General features: G+C 33.1%; 1 protein-coding gene across 1 annotated transcript in view; it reads left to right on the top strand.

Annotated features, from left to right (window-relative positions):
* The window catches only part of PDGFC (platelet derived growth factor C), a 252,820-nt gene that overhangs the window by 169,777 nt on the left and 64,611 nt on the right, over positions 1 to 18,432 (top strand). Inside the window, 1 exon segment of the mRNA XM_037830890.1 lies at positions 16,168 to 16,348. Within this exon segment, the coding sequence (XP_037686818.1) occupies positions 16,168 to 16,348 (181 nt within the window).

Here is an 18,432-nt window from a genome sequence, read left to right as displayed (position 1 = left end):
ACACTTCACTAAATTTACATTAAATAGTTTATTTTAGTACTAGAGCACTCAGCTCCCGACATAGAATCCCATTCTCCAGTGAAGGTTGATTGTTTCAAAATTGAAAGGTCAACCTTAATACAGTTTAAAAATTTTTATACCAGCTCTACCTAATCCTGCCTTTGGAGTCTTCATATTTTTAAAGTATGCCAGGAGATTAGCTGGATAGATTGGTAATGAGATCCTTAAAGCAGATACATGCTTACTTATAGGGTAACATAAAAATGAAAATGATATAAATAAAATTTTACCTATTATCTCTATATTCCATATGTCTAGATCCTACCCCCCCCCCCCCCCCGCCTTCCACACACACACATAAATATACTGTCTATAGTGCTCACTGGAGAAAATGTAGGAAAAGCAAACAAGGAGCCAAACTACCTGTTAGTTGTTTGAGACATTGTTGTAACTTAAATTAGACAACAAGGTGAGTGAAAAACTAGAAAGCCTAAATGTAACAGAATTTTTATTAGATAATAAACATTTTTCCATTTATTAAGCAACTTATTTTTGCCAGCCGTCATTCTGTAGATTTGACATGTATCATTACTCCTTGGAACCATTCTGATTGGGATTGTATCTGATAAGGAGTAAGAAATATATCTTATCAGAAGAGTCAGATGGAGCCTCTGACAAATGAATCCCAAAGTATGCGTTCATGTTCTAAAGGGTGGCCTTTTAAAGTGTGATTTGGGCTACACAGTAGATAAGGAAAAGGGTTTTGTCCTACCAGAGAGCACTTATGGTTTATGGTCGCCATCCATCTCTCTCATTTCCCAGTCAGCACTCTGGAAAAGTTTTGTAAAGAGACAGAGTTAAGGAAGGAAGAGAACCTGTCCTGCGGTTTCACTTACTACATTCCCTTATCTTGGGTCAGCAAGTCCTTGCACAAGACTCCACATTTGTTTTGCCTCTCAACATTTCCCTAAGTATATGGTTTGTTTCTGCCGATTTTCTAATAACAAATCTTTAAGGACTTCATTATATATTGACTCTTCTAAGTTGGTTTCCATGGATAACTGCCTGTAGAAAATTATATTTTGCAATAAGACCACTATATAGATCTTTGAAAATAATAAATATTTTTTCTGGCAAATATACTAATGGGTGTGTTTTAAGAACATGTTCTGTGTGTAAGCTGCCTGCTTTTAGACAAAACCTCACATATCAAAGAAAAAAACAGAACAAAAGCTAGGATTTTGAAGAAATGATGTTATAGACCATCTGGTTCAATCCTTTATTTTGCAGAAGAGGAACCTGAAGCCATTTTATATTGAACACTTGTTTCCTTATAATAATCAGTTCATCAGTGAGGATTGTAGTGCTCTGCTCATCTGTTTGCATTTGTTTTATGGACCTTTTCTTACTGACATCAAAATTTTGAACATTGAATTATGCTGGATGTTCTTTAATATCTAAAAAGAAGAATATTTTCATTTTGCTTTGGTATGTTCTTAAAAAACTCACTTTATCATTTTCATAGACTATCATAAAAGTTAAATTTATGTATCCAAACACATTTGCCTTTCAAATTGCTTTATGCTGCTGCTGATTAGCCATTTACATATTTTCTTTTAAATTCAGGCCTGAAGTCAAGATAATGCTTTGATAAGCATTACATGAATCCTGTCCAGATTTTACTGTCATGCTACTTAAATATTTTTCTCAGCCTTAGATAAATCCAATCTAAAATACCTTGGTATTTGCAGGTACAGCAATGATATAACATAGATGAAAATTAGAAGAACCTAACTGGTAAATCCTTTAAAGGGTGTCTTAATTAATGATAAAATGATAATGTGACTAATTTGCACCTCAAACAAAATAATTTTCTTTAAATTCATAAAACTTTGCTTATCAAGATAAAAGAATCATACTAACCCAGTCATGGCCTTTTATGGATAGGTTTAGGCAATGGAATTCAGCTATTCAAAGAGCAAATTTGGTTGGTAGGAAAACTGTACCGAAGGAGCAGCTTATATGGTGCCTTCTAGGAGATGATAAGTATGGGTTTTCCTGTATCTGTAACAGTCTTGGTACTGAGTAGGTGACAAATTATATTCATAGCCCTTTCTTCTTATTCTAAATTTTAATGCCCTTTATGTAAACTTTGATATGTTATATCCTCATCTCGATATTCCTTGATACCCTAAATCCAGTAATTGAGACATATTGGAAGAAGTCCCATCCTTCCCCTATAACCACCTACCTCTACTACCACACTCTTCCTTTATGCTTACTCTATGTGTTGGAAGTAGAAGGGAAGAAATGACAAGTTAACAATCTCTGAGAGAAGAATTTTGCTAAATAGAATGTTTATTTTATTTGTTAAATTTAGTTCCTCAACTTTCTTTCCATACTGCAGTGGTTCAGTTGTTAGCACATGTACATTACAAGGCATCATACCAGGTGAGCTTAATTGTTAATGAGAATTTGTTGTCAAACTAACTGCAAGGTAGGTCATAATGAAGAGTACAAAAAGTGGTCCTTAGAGGAACATAAATACTATACCTTGTCTTGGGAATGGTCTCTGAATTGACATGGTAACATTAGCTGTCTAAATCTTGGCATTATTTCAGCAGTAGTACAATGATAGGAGATGATGTTTCTGTAAAATGCAAAATGCATACCTACATGCAGGTAGTAGTTGCTTGAGGACAAGTAATCATACATTTCAAAAACTGTTCAATCTTTGAAGGAAACGATGGGCAGTAGATGAGTGCATTTTATTTGTTAACTCGTTTATTCCCACAGCAATAAATTTGATAAAGTTAGTCACAACAATAAATTTGATAGTTATTGTGCCTATTTTATAGATTGCATAATAGAGATATAGAAAAAATAAGTACTCAATATTTTCTCAATCTATTGATGAATTTATCTTCTACTACTATGAAAGGAGCAGCTGCTAATAATAATAGGAAACACATACAAGCTTACTTTGTTCTGGGCAGGTTAGATTCAGGGTGGCTACTCTTGCAGGGAAGAACAGCCAAGGGGGCTGGTTCTGGGTCTGCCATGAATCAAAAGTAGGGAACTGTGCAGCTTATCACTCTTTCAGAGGCTCTGTCGTCAACTGTTCTCCAGAGTCTGGGTCTTCCACAGGTTGCATTTATGGTTGCAATGATTGCAATTGTAAAAGAACTACAGATTTTTTTAGCAACTTGTTAGGCACTGTGCTAAACACTTTATATACATTATGTCATTTAATTCTCTCAGCATCCCTGAGAGTTAATGACTGCATCCTTGTGTTAAATAAGAGGCTTGGAGAGTTTAAGTCAGGGTTCTCAACAGTGACACTGTTGACATTTGGGGCCAGTCTTTGTTGTGGAGACTATCTTATCTGTTGTAGGATGTTTAGCATCATCACTGGCCTCTAACCACTAGATGTGAGTGGCACCCCCCCCACCCTTCCGCCTCCCCTGGTTGTGCCAACCAAAAATGTCTCTAGACATTGCTAAATACCCCTTGGGTGACCCCAGTGGTCTAAATAAGTTGCTAAAGGTCGTCCTGTTAGTAACAGGTAGTGGCTCTAGTTAAATCTCAAGTCTAAGTTCTTTACCACTGTTAAACACTTACAATGTTTTTATCTAAAAAAGTTTTTTCCTTATCCATAATGCCTTTTAAAAAAAGCCATAGTACTTTCATGTTACTTTTCTTTCTTTATCTGATATTCAAAATATTCTTGTAATCTAGGGAGGGGCAGATCTGATTATACCTATTTCAGAGGTGAGGAAACTAGACCCACAGAGTTTAAGTGATTTGTGTAAGGTCATGTTAGGTGGCAGAACCTGAATTAGAGTTTGTGTCGTTCTTATTCAGGTCCATATTATGGTCCAGCTAATATAACTAGTCCAATTTGGATCCCCATATTAACAAGGTCTTCCCTACCATGGAGAGAGTATATTACCTAATCAGAATGGACAGTTGGTTTTTTTTTAATGACTCTGTAGCTCCAAAATGAACTAAATGTTATCTTTCTACCATTCTAATCCATATTAAACAAAACCTAAAATGAATCTGTTGATTTTAATCAATTTATTTGATTTATTATGCCATTAATTTCTTTGTTTTCGTATTACCAATAAATACTTTAAAAACTGAATTGCCAGCTCTAAGAAAGAATGACAAGGCTCCCTATAAACTGGTATGTAATGGTTTCCAAGATATAGTATTGTCAAAGGAGAACACTTTTGTAGAGTAGACAGAAGATAGTATGTAGTGTATTGCTACCTTTTGAGTAAGAAAAGAGAGGAAAAAAATATGTGTGCAGTTTTTTAATGTTTTCAAAAAGAAACAGTGGGACAAACAAGAAACAAAAGTGGCGTCCTGCAATAAATGGATAGAAATAGGGTAGAAGGAATAAGAATGGAGACACTTTTCTAAGTGTACCTCTTTATAGCATTTTTACTTTTAAAATATGTAAATGCTTTACATATTAAAAAAGTAAAATTTAATCAAACAGGATAAAAAAGAATACCATAAAATTGAATGAAAGCATATTATGTATCAATTTTATATCATAACCACACAGAAAAAAAAATGTCAAGTAACTTTTGAACAGAGTACTCTGTACCTTTTTAATGGAAAATTTTATGTTAAAATGACAATAAAAATTTTGAACATTACTTAGCAGTTTTGTTAGTTGTAATATTGATGTAGGAATTCTACCTATCAATTTCAGTAAATTGTAGGATAGAGTAAATAAGTAAATATAATGAATAAAATATATGATGAATAATAGATCGAAATATGTGTTTAGTATCTTTGTTTATAGGATGGGATCTTTGTTCACAGAATCAATAAATATTCTGAATGTCCAGAACTTGCTTTCTGAATTTCATTCTCCTCAAGAGAAACCAGGGCTTATTGGCAACATGGCTTATTCCAGGGCTGGGACAGAAAGTACAAGGTGTGTCTAATATATTTTATTGTGCCAAAAAAGCAAGGAAGTGCTTAAAGACTAATGAAAACATGTCAAAAGGACACAGGAACCTACTTGAAGGCATTTTTGCCAACTGATTTTTTTTTTTAATTTTATATAGTTGTATTTGTATTTGTCAAGCTTTTTCTTTTATTGCTTTTGGTTTTTTAATTCTCCCATGAGCAGAGCTCTCCTTCCCCTCCAGGATGCAGCTATAAATACTATCTATATTTTCTTCAAAATTGTCATGCTTTTTGTTTCTCTTAGCATTTCAATTTTTAGTTACTCTGAATATATTTTTCTTTCAAATGGTCTGTTGTCTCAATTGTTCCAATATAATTTTATTTTTCATTGGAAAAAAAGTGCTTTGTTATTTCATAATTATCATTATATTCATGTTCCACTGATGTGTTATTTGCTCATATGCTAATATGTAGTATTTTGATTACAGAGACATTGTAAGTTCTAATATCATTACGCTAGAACACCCTCACTCTTCTTTTTCTAAATTTTCTTGTGGATTAATTGTTCATTTATTCCTTCCATGTAAACCTTAGAAACTAGAGACAGTATCATGTAACAGTTAAGAATATGGACTCAGAAGCTAAGGCCAGGGATCATGCCATAGTTCTGTTATTCTTAGTGGCATGGCTTTCTTGTTAAATAGCTTCTCTGTACTTCAGTTTCCCCATCTATAAAATAGATACAATAGTAATGGCTATATATATAGGGTTGTGTCTGAATATTGAATGGACTAGTATTTATAAGGTATCTGGCACATAGTATGCGCTACATAATGTTTGCTTTATTTTTATTGTCATTATTATTTTTGTTCCAAATGCTCCCAAATGTATTGGGATTTGCCAAAAATTATCATAAATTCATGCCTTTATTTTATGCATTTCCTTATTTAGTGTTTATACTTTGGGGGTTAATTTATTACTATGCATTTTTATAATTATACTGTGAACGAGACACCTTTCCCTAATCAATTTCCAGATTTAGTTAACATAAAAAAAACTATTGGTGTTTGTCTAATGATCCTATATTCAGGTACTTAACTGAATTCTTTTATTAGTTCCAGATGGTTTATAAATGCCAGCAAGTTTTGTAATAATCTTTGCCTCTTTCTTTCATGCCCCACATCCACTCTGCCAAAGCTACTTCAAAATATATACAAAATGTGGCCATTGCTTACCACCCCACCTCCCCCACCCTCGTGCAAGCCACACCATCCCTCACCTGGATTATGGCTGAGCTTGTCAGCCTTTATGCTTAATCCACTATGGTCTATTCTCAAGGGAGTCTTTTCTTCTCTAAGGATCCTTTTCTCCCTTATTTCCATTACAAATTTTATCTCGTTTCCTCTCTTATTGAATCAGCTAGAGCCTCCCTAAAATGTTGAATATTGGTTGTGAGAATGGACAGCCCTGTTTCTTTTAACTGTAATGAATATGACTTTAATATTTCACTATTTAAAGTAATATTTGGAGTTAGTTTCTGTTAATTATTTTTTAGCCGCATTTTGAAAGTTTCCTGCTACGTTTACTCAGTTTTTATCTAAATAGTTTAACATATTGTTTCAGCATTTATTGATATGACCATATATTTTTTCCTCCATTTAATTTTCTAAAGGATCATTCTCATAGTCATCCTTATATTCATGGCTTAAACTTAGGACAAAGTATTATATATTTTGACACTCTGCTGGCTGATATTTGATTAATTTTTATTTGAAATGTATTTCCCTCAATTTATTAGTGCAATTGGTCTTAGTTTTTAATGTTTGGTATTACCATTTCAGAGAATTTTTGATTCAATGTTTATACTGGCTTTTCATTAATATTGGAAATATGTTTGCCGTTTGTCATTTTTTACAATTTTTTATATAGAATTGGACTTATATGTCCCTTTAAACTTAAATAGTACTCTACTATAAAACCCAATGACCTTGCATCTATTTTATTGATAAATGTTTGCCATTCTTTTCAATTTCTTTTAGTTATTACTCTGTTCACTTTTCTACTTCTTCAGTCAATTTTGATAATTTATGGTTTCATAGTTAAGTCACCCATTTTAAATTGAATCAGCATAAAATTACATAAAGCATATGATTTTCAAATACATTTTTATTTATTATTATATCTTCCTCTTACCTAACTTTATAACTTCTTGTTCTCTCTCTTTTTCTTTTCTGAGAACCAGCTCTTGTTCTTAATTCTGAATTCCAATTTTGTTTTTGAATATCTCTCTCATGGCTTTTGTTTTCATTAATTTGTACTTTATGCTTTTTGTTTTGCCTTATTTTTCCAGCTTTGTAGGTTGAAATCATGACTTACGTATTTCATGTATTTTTATTTAATTGCATGATAATTTGAAACTATTAATTTCTAACCATTTCCCACAGGTAGAGCCTTCCTATTTTAAGAATTACTCTATGTTATGTGTTTTTAATCCTCTGAAACCTCCTTGTTGGTTTGACTTAAACATTTCCTATGTAGATTTAAAATATTCCATTAATAATTTAGAATGTCTGATACTAAATGTTACCAAATTAATTAAAATAAATATCTGTAATATTTATGTGCCCAAATTACTAAGTCACTGATCTATTTTATTTGTAAAAGCCTTTAATGTCTCTGCAGCCATTGAACAAGACCATTTGGCCAATTTTAACAAAGACACACAAATAAATTCTCTGCAGTTAGGCCTGAAAGTAAATGAAATATAATTATACAGGCATATTTTAAATATTATCGCTACCATACCTTAACATTTAAGAGCTTGGGCTCTGCCACTGGACTGCCAAAGTGGGAGCCTTTGCTCTATATTTACTGATTGCGACCTTGGCAAAATTAGTTTATCCTTTCTGTACCTATATTTTGTAATCTATAAAATGGGCACAATAACAGTATTAAACATATTATAATTGTTGCTGGATTAAGTGACTTAATTTACATAAGCACTGAAAACAATGCCTGTCACAAAGGAACCCCTTAATAAATGTAACTATGTTTTAGTTATATTTCAATGTAAGTTAAAGTATGGATAAACATTTTGGCTTCTAATTAGGGGTCAGAAACTTCTATTTCTGTGTATGTTTTAAATTGTGTTCTGCTAAAATAACGTGTAGGCCAATAAGCATGGTAGAATAATTACCATCTTATTAATTTTATTATCTTTCCCAACAAACTCAGACTCCAGTTGACACTTGCAGAGTTAGGACGTTTTAATATCCACATTCATTTGTTGGCAGGGTTTCACACTACTGTCGGTTTGATAATTCGTGGGGTAGATTTAACTGACAGGATTTTAGTTAGTATGAACTAGAAACAGCCTGTTTTGCAAGGCTGGTTTTTTTTGTTGTTGTTGTTGGAGGAAACCGGGTGTCTGACAATTATGTTTACCGGTGAATTTATTTCTTTGGAATACTCCTTACAATTCTACTTAGGAGTACGAAAGCAGTCCTCATGTCCTCACAGTTTTTAAATTCCCCCATGAGAATGAAAATTTTGTCTACAACACCAGACTTGTTTGTTAAACATAAAAGAACATAAATCCTACTTGGGTCCCCAGGGGTATGTTAGAGAAAGGGAGTGATCATTATAAACCACTTAGTGCTGTGTGCACTGTATCATGTTGCCGTGAGAAAGTGATGTTTGATTGGCTCATGAAATAGGTTTAGTAAATCCTTTAAATACTGATGTGGGCAATTGTGCATGTTGGAATTTAATACGTGAGAGTGAATTATAAGGATTACCATGTCTCCAGAACAGTCACCTGGCCACGCATAGATTTTTGAATTTAAAGATGATTGTTTTTTGTGATTTCACATTTATGTGTCAAATGTTACCTGGTTCCAGCATCTACCTTTCATTGGTCTATGGCCTACAGATATGTCTTGCGTCATTGTTTTGTTTTCTCTCTTCATTTTCTTCCTGATGTTTTGAGCTATGTTAAAGTATGTCAACAAGCCAGCTTCTGCCGTTCATCCCGTATTCTGCAAATGGCGCTTTGTCAGAAAAAGAAATGCTTCAAACCATCAGGGAAGACAGCTGGATTTAATGCTTTATTCTTTTACCAACCATACTCTAAATTCTCAAACAAGTTGAAAGGAAATATTGAATCAAGTGGCATTGGATTTGTTTTGGATTTTTTGTTTGTTTGAGTTTTTTTGTGTGTGACATTTTGAAGATTAAGTATCAACCATGAGGCATGGGAATATTTTCCAGGTAGTTCATCTCTTAGTCTGCTTTACATGATCTTGACTATGACTTAAGTAAAAAAATACTATTTTTGTAACCATATCCTTTTAGGAAGGGGACTTACTGCTTTGATCAAGAAGTAAAACAGCCTCAGTGAATAATGATTTTCTTAGTCCTTTTAAATTCCATAGACATCATAACAATTATTGGGTGTGACCATAAAAATTAATAATAGAATAAATGGGTGGTTTTTAGCATTATATTGCTATATGATACCGGTTTTGAAAAAAAACTTGCAATTCCTAATTTACTATGAAACAGTATTAGCATATGTTAAATTATACTGTTTTATAGGCAAAGAACATGGTACTTTTTTAGATGTTCATTTTGTAATGCAAATCTAAGTAGATTTTTTTAGCACTATGATAAATGCATGTGACAGACTTGTATGAGCATGTAAATATTTTGATTAAATATTGTAAATATTTAAATATTTAAATATTTAAATGGCATCAGTGTAGTAGAAAACCTTTTAAGAAGTAAGTAAAGATGTGTACACATCATCCTTCACTTACTTGCAGGACAGTGATTTTTATATCAGGATATAAGTTAGAGAAGATTAAGGTTATGACTTATTTATTCCTAAATAAATCTTAATTATAATCCAGACATTTCTGGTTAAAAATCCTTTAAAAATATTTTTTAAAGAACTTACAAATCAGATAAATATATAACAGTGTTTTTTTGTTTTTGTTTTTGTTTTTTTAACAGAAATATAAAGAAAATGACATACAGTCAAAAAGCCCTGTAAGGTGTTTGTCTTAGTTTTGGTGACTATGATATCTTCTACTAATATGTTTTTTCTATTTAAAAGGTTATAGTGGTTGTTATTTTGTATATAGTTTCAAGGAAATTTTGAGACCATGTATGCTGTCCAACTACTTTATTGAAAATGACTTCAAAATTGCCGAATCTGGTGGATACTTTCAGTTTTCATCTTCTTTGACCTTTCTTTGGCATTTAGCATTATTGATCACCTCTGCTTATGGTGGAAATTCCCCTTACTTTAACTTCTGTGCCATCACTTACAGATGGTTTTACTCTGGATTCTCTGGTATCCCTTTCAAAAATTTACGTTTTTTAAAGGATCTTTTGTTTCTATCCATACTTTAAATACTGCTGTTTCTTAGAATTCTGTCCCAAAGCTTCTATATTTAAAAATTGATATATCTAAGATATTTTTACTGTAAGAGTAATTGATATTAAGAAAAAAGCTGTGCAGTTGTGTATAGTCAACTGTGATCCTTCCCCCACATATCAAAACCCAATCCTTAAAACTAGTTATTGATAGCAATTTCATATGTGTCCTTGCAAACGTTTCATGCCTCTGCATATACATCCGTGTACAATCTAGGTGTAAACATCTTTTTCTCCCCTACTTTCTTTTTCATTGAAATGTATTTTTGGCATAATTTTTTACATTGGTGCTTACATTCTGTTATTATGGCTATATCATAACATCCTTAACCAGCTTTCTTTTAAAGATCACTTAACATTGAATCAAATCTTTTTTTTATTATTATTAATTAAGAATGTTCCTATTGTATATTCTCAATAAGCCCTTACTCTTTCCTGAACGAATGAAAATTGACATTCTCACTGCATTGAAAATGAGGATAAACAATGAGAATTTCCCTTTGGACATGCTAGGAATTTACAAATTGTTGCTATGTAGTTTCTTCAAGGAATGATGGTACAGTAAAACAGGTTTCATTTCCATTTCTGTTATGATGATCTACTTTAAATTAGCATCAACTCCAGTCTCTTCCTATCATTCTTCATCATTTCTTTCATCCTACACATAAAGACAGTGTTTTCTCTATATAACATCTTTCTTGGATTCATTTTTTCATTCCATCAGAGCATATTCTTGAGTAATTATTGCAAAAGTGTCTATGTTTTGGTAAATCTGAAATGCGTTTATATTTTTCCTTAAAGGTGAATGCTTTTGGCTGGGTACAGTTTTCTATGCTGAAAATCTATTGCTTTTAAATTGTTTAAAGTGTGACGCCATTGTCTTTTAGAATCATTTGCTAATGAAAAGTGGATGTGCTTGTACTCTCTCCCTTTCCTCTCTCTTTTTTCTCTGCCCCTCCCCCTTTATGAACGCTTCTAGGAATTTCTCTTTACTCTTGGTATATTAAATTTAACCAACATTTTGGCTGAGTAGATATTTTAATTAATCTTGTTTGGCAATTAGATGGCCTTTCGATCTGAAAGATTTTCGTTTTTCTCAGCTTGGGGCATTCCTGCTGGAATGCATTCCTGTACTTACTTGGATTTTCTCTGCCCTCTCCTCTATTGTACCTGATGTTGGATGTAAAAGCGCCTACATGTAGCCTCCATATCACAGTCTGAATAATTGAATTGGACTTTGCTAGAAAGTCTCAGCTCTGTCTTCTGGGTATCTCATTCACTTTTCGGCTGGTCTTTCTGTTAGCCCAATTTTGAGATTTTATTTTTTAAATATTCTTTTTAATTTCCAAGGTCTTCAAGAAAAAACATCTGCATCACTTGTTTTATGTATGCAGTATTCATTCATATTCTTTTGAGGATACCAATTGTACTTATAAATATGTCTTATTTTTTGCCCTATTAAGTTTTATTTTCTAACATATTGTGCTTGGTGTCTTTTTTTTTCCCATAAAGTTGGCATTTCTCAAATATTTTATGATCCCAAGTCTTTTTATTTATTATTTGGGATTGGCTTTTTCTCTGTCAGTTTCTCCTATTAACTTTTGCCTCCCTGTCATGACTTAAGGTGGGCCAGTATGAGCTACTAGATGACATGTTCCATGGGTTTATTTCCCAAGTGGAGGAGTTTCCCAACTTTAAGGGGATTGCCCAGCTTCTCAGGACCCAGTGTCCATCAGTGTTTCGTTTAGACTGGGCACAAAATGCGATTATTAAGTTAGACCAAATGAGAGAATGTGGAGGGACCAAATGGTGAAGCTTCTCCCAGTGCAGCTCCCTAATTAATCAGCGTGATTTGTCCAGTGATCCTCCTGCACTTGCATTGAGTTATATGGCTTGGAGTTTCCTGAATGCCTTCTATTTATAACCGTTTTCTCTTGCATGCATTTTAGATTGTTGTTTCCTCTCGTTTTTATCTCTATAAAGTCTGCTGTTTATTTTTTCAAAATTGTGATCACCTTAACTGTCCTTAACTTTTTTTTTCATAGCAGCCAGAATTCTTTGTTTTTTTAGACATTATCTTTATTTCCTGGGATTGTGGGTGAAAGAGTGAGGTGGATATTGCTTCTCCAGCCATCTTGATTCCCAGACCCTTCTTAATCTAAAGTTCACCCATTTAATCATCACTGGTAACCTGCAGATCTTTTTCTCAGCCGTTTCTGTCTCCTGAGGTGCAGGCTCACATGTCCAGCTGACTGATTATTGTGCATCCTCACTTCTGTGCCCACAGGCACCTTAAACTTGACTCATAAAATTGAACTTCATCCAATTTCTCCAAGCCCCATCAAATAAAAAAATAATTTCTCCTCTTTTGCTTGCTTGAATTCTGCTGGAAACATCATAGTTACACAAATCAAAAACCTTGGAAATATCCTTGTTTTCTCCTTCTCTCTCCTTACCCAGTTAATGCAAAAGAAGTGTTTATACTTCATAATCTCTGTCCCTCTACATTTCTACTGCCATTGCAGTTATCTCCCTGATTCTGTTTTTGTCATTTTCACTAGAGCTATCTGTATAAAAATAAGTTTAATCATATTACTCCCTTCATCTAAAACCTCCAAGGCTCTGCCTTGTGTGCTTCTGGAGTGGCGAATTCAGATGTCTCCAGGAGCAAGGAATGTAAATAAATGAAGAGATCTGTGTATTCAAAGAAAAAAAAAAAAAGATAGAAAGTAGGTAGATTGATTTTTAAAATACTAAAAAGAGCATGTTCCAACTAAAGAAAGCTATTTCCACTTAGCCTTAGCTCTACTTGCTCTGCAGCAATGAAAGCCATATGTTCATTTTTTCATTCACTACGTGGTGTTTACTACGTGACAGACACTGCTCTAGGTTCTTGGGATATGGCAGTAAATTAAAGAAAGATACCACCTCCCCTGGAGCTAACACTAGTTCTGAAATTCTGAGCACTCATGGACCTCACAAAAAAGCTAACAATATTTAGTACTACCAGTAGTTAATTACAAAAAAAGTGCCAGAAATTGAGGTTTTACTGTGAAATTCCATTTTTTAAAAATATTTACTTAAAATTTTTCAAGACACTTGAGGCCAGCTAAAATGTTGCCTACCTGTTTGCAACATTGGTCAAAAACAATATTCTGGTATCTTACTCTGAAATACCGTAGCCTTCTCATCTACGCATATTCTTCCAGCTTGATCTCGATCTATATCTCTGTTTCCCATCCTCTTTTCACAGTTGAACATGCCTGCCCCCTTCCTTCTTCTGTTACATCCCAGGTATTGTACTTCTCACTTGGATGCATTCCCAGTTCCCTCCCTTTTCAGCCCTGATCAATCAGTACTCATTGACAGTCCAAATGTCAAATCCTTTGTAAACTGACTCTAATCTCACATATAGAATTACCCTTACTCTGCCGGTGTTCCACAGTATTTCCTACACTCTCTCATTAGAGTGCTTACCAATGTGTTTTATGGACTCTGAACCCAAAGAAACTATAGTTTCATCTTTGTGCCCTGAGAACCTAGCATAGTACTTTGCACAACGTCATTGCTTAATAAATACTTGTAGAATGATTGACCAGTCTGAAATCTGGCTTTCTTCAAACCAGCAGTGGTGGTAACCCACATCAGATAATTTTACCTACCAAGCACAGAACAAACAGATACCCTAAGAATAGAAGCTTTGTGTCACATGTGAACAATCTTGATTTGAAACTACCCTTTGTTTAAAATGGTAATTATCCACTGTTTTATCATTTGTATTTCAAATAACTGCCTAGGTCTGCTGTACCCAACTCCTTCTGCCCCCTCTCCCCCAACACCACACACACACCAAAACTCCTGAATGATTATACAGGCTGACTTATGAATTTGTAATTTATAACCCTGGACCTGTCATATGATATGGCAAAAAAGTATCTCCCTTTGTGTGTGGCTTTTCTTCTTTATTGGTTTCAAACTCGCAAGGTTATGTTAAAAGATAGGTGTGTAGGGGATGGGTACGAGGGATGGAGGGTAAAGATTAAGGTAAAACTTTATTGAGTTCCATCAATGGTTTAAGTACTATCTTGTGCCTTCCAGTTTTCCTTTTTTAAAACCTGCCTGTGAGGTACATAACATAATCCTCAAATTATAGATGACAAAAATGAGGCTGAAACAGGTTCATGAAGAAAGAGAATTCTGGATACTTCTTTATGGGAAGATTTATGAGTAAAATTAGTTTACTGTATACTTTTGTTCTTTTCCAACAATTTTTTTTTCTGTAAATTCAGTTAATTTTATTTATTTGGTATCTGCTGAGTTTAGTTTTTGTTTTTAATCTACCAGTGGATATCAACTGTTTCAGACTTCCTTTTTATAACAAAAGTTTTGCAGGTTTCCCTTTAGTGTTCTGAAATGCACTTCATAGAATTGATCAACAACACACATGAACAATTGTTTAAAAATAAATATAATGACCAGAATCTTATATAAAAGAGGAATAATAGCAAAGTTATTTGTGTTAAAATAATGTGGGTTTCAGCACATAAGTGTTCGGGCACAATTATACTAGGAAAATAAAAGGAGGTAATCACCTGTTTGCATCTTTTAGGCAGATTAATTGTGATTGTGACACTAAATAAGCTAATATGCACATGTTTAATTTCTTTAATTGTGACATAAATACCATAAGCAGTGTTGCTGTTAGTGACATGTTTTTCCAAAATGGTGAGTAACTCTAGATAAAGTTCCAAAGTATAGACTTCCCCCAATTTATTGGCAGTTGAATTTCTGGAAAGTGTTCATGAAACTAAAACTGTGCGAAGCATATTTGTGTTTAAGTGTGAAACCACGTCAGGTTCCAGGCTTAGATGTATGACAGCAGAATTTTCAGCTATATGGACATCCAATGAGATATTTGAAAGGCATGGGGGACGTGGGGCAAGTGTTCATCTTTGGAACTCTGCAATGCTGAGATTCCCTGCGCCTTGCCCACTGTATTTCAGTGGTGCTTTCCTTACCCTCTGTCATCCAGGTGACCTAAAGTGCCTCTACAGATATGTGAAACCTTTTCTAATGAGGAACGCTGCTCTCACCGAGGATCTCTGATCTAAACTTACCAAACTAAAGTTGGCATTTGTTAATAAAAATTGATTATGTATTCCTTGTGTTTAAGATACTGTGAGGAGAGCTATGTAAAATAGAAATATGTAAGTTTTGATTCCTTCAAAGATTTTGCAGTCTAAGATGGGTCACTTACATGTGGTTAATACTGAAAATATGTGATTATCAAAAAGAGAAGGGTGACACTGAGCTGAGAACAGCCAGGAGTTTCACAGAAGCAGTACGGTGCAAAGTGAGATTTGAACGATGTATACATAATGAAGTGGCTAGAGAAAAGCTTGCATTGCAGATGAGGACAGAGAGCCAAGGAACCTGTCTGGGGTAAAGGAGTTACTGTCAGAAAGTAATGGACAGTAATAGAAGAAATTAAAATTGGAAGAAGACTGTCATGTCCAGATGAAAATTAAACTGAATAATTCATGAGTTGAACATCAGGTATGGTATCTCCATATAAAATATTTAAGTTCTGAGAGGTCTGTTTAGTAAATTCAGAGTTTGTTGACTGTAAAACTGGAGAATACAGAATGGAAGTCTATATTTCTTCAAATGGGAATGCATTTTCAGTGTTATCTCTTCTTTGGAATATATAAAGATTCATTGCATCCACAGACACATGAATTTAAATTGCCAAAATAATGGTCATGAATTTAATTGTCTTTTCTCTTTGTTCCCTTACAGGTATGATTTTGTGGAAGTTGAGGAACCCAGTGATGGAACTATCCTAGGGCGCTGGTGTGGTTCTGGTGCTGTGCCAGGAAAACAGATTTCTAAAGGAAATCAAATCAGGATAAGATTTGTATCTGATGAGTATTTTCCTTCTGAACCTGGTTTCTGCATCCACTACAATATTGTCATGCCAGTAAGTACCACTTACGTAGTTGGGTCAATTATTTGTTTACTCTTTATTTCTTTTCAACAAGAGAAGCAGAGAAACAAACAAACAAACAAAACAAAACAGAAGAACAAAAACAAACTTTCTCTAGCTTGAATTTTATTTTCCTCATAAATGTAACTGTGATTGTTGCAAATGACTTAAATTTAGTCATTGTGGTTCATTAGCAATGCTAAATACCCTATGAAAGGTGTTTTTTCCAACATGAAGAAGATTGTAGAATACTCCCCCCATAACTTTCTGGTATTTCAGTATTGATGGGAAATTACTTAGGGCAGTTAGCATTTCTTCTTGAGAAAAGTAGGAAAAATATTGTATTTATTAGGTTTTTTTCCTCATTTAGGGAGCATATCGAAAATTTTGACCTTCTAATATCACCTTGAACTAATTTCTAGTTTGATTCATATTAATTAATAACATGTTTCTAGTTTTATAGCATTTTTGGTGACCCTTTCTTAAATGATAATCTTTGGCATTTTGCTGAATGTTACTCAATTTAAAGCTGAAAATTTTGAACAATACACAGTATTCTTATTTTCAAAATCACATATATTTTAGGAATGAATATGTAGCAGAATAACAGAGCCAGTACTATTTGACCTTAATGCCATTTTACTTAAATTTATAGGTGCATTGCCTTTAAAGTTCATTTTCTTATGTGGTATTCCACCCCCCAATCATTCCTTTTGTACCTACCAAAAATATGTTTTTATGTTTTTAGATGTGATATTTACAAATAGGTACATAATGTTTTTCTTTTTATCCTTTCCTGGAGAAAAACAAGCTTATGAAGTAATTTTTTTCAAATTGATATTTTAGCAAAATATGTGTTGAAAATTAGTTATCTCAATTTTCTTACTAATCTTACTATTATCCTGCTTGAATGATATTCATGGTCCTTTGTGCCCAAAGAAGGAAGTATTAAAATTTTCATTCCAACTTAAGTAATCTATTTTTTCTAATTATAATTGGGTATGGTATTTTTATTTTTATTGCTCTTGTTGGTCCCCTTTATTTTGTGCATTATTTCAGAATACTTCTACCTCTTGTTGCACTGCTACCACAGAAGTATTGAAACCCCATTTACTATTATCATCAAATAGTGTTTATAGTAGTAATTCAGAGGTTCCTGTATAAATAGGGTATTGTCTATATACTTTTAAAATATTATCAATAATATCCCTATTTAAAATACTCAAATAGTTTATGTCTTTAATTTTGACAGAAGATGTAGCAAATCAGTAGGCACATTGAAAACAGAGTATTGGGCTGGACTTAAATCAGTTATGGGTGAAATGCACTAGTACCATGTATACTCTTCTTGGGCATAAAAACATTGCATAAAAGAAGCCTGTGATTCATAAGATAAATTAGAAAATATGGAACAAATATTTATCTTCGTATGTCAGTTTCATATTGTAGCATTAAGCAGAATTTTTTTTAATTGTCCATACTCAAGTCTTTGAAATTTAACAAACATATTATATGAAGGAATTTTAAAGATTAAATGAGAATATAGCTAAAAAAGAAAAAAATTAATTGCAAAATTTAGGTTGAAAATGATAATTTATTGATTTAGTAATAGTAAAATATTTTGTTGTGTATGATTGAAGTTAAAGGAAACTTCTCTAATATATATATATATTTATATATGTTATAAATTTGTATCATAAATCCTGTTAAATTACCTTATACGAATTACTTAAAATACCTGTATCTCCATTCCATTACAAAATCCTTTTTGCCACTGTGGATTCTCCACTGTTTACTTAGTGTCAATTTCTAAAACTTTTCTGTTTTGAAAATTTAATATATTACCAAAAATGTCAGTTAATAGACAAGGATGCACATTTTTATATAAAAAAAAATCAATAGGTAATCCTTTGACATTCTGATTATTTGTTTGATTTAGCCACAGAGAATCTATTTAACACTCTTCCATTAAAGAATTAGTTTTGTGCTTCACAATTTTTATGAGGTTGGCATTTTTTTTAACCAGAAGTGGCCTTGTGAACTACGTTTCCACATTCACAAGGTGATACAGTCTACAT

This window comes from Choloepus didactylus, chromosome 3 (assembly GCF_015220235.1).
Source record: "Choloepus didactylus isolate mChoDid1 chromosome 3, mChoDid1.pri, whole genome shotgun sequence".
In the NCBI taxonomy this organism is placed as follows: Eukaryota; Metazoa; Chordata; class Mammalia; order Pilosa; family Megalonychidae; genus Choloepus; species Choloepus didactylus.
Note: the sequence above shows the minus strand (reverse complement) of the source record. Positions and strands in the feature narration are given on the sequence as shown.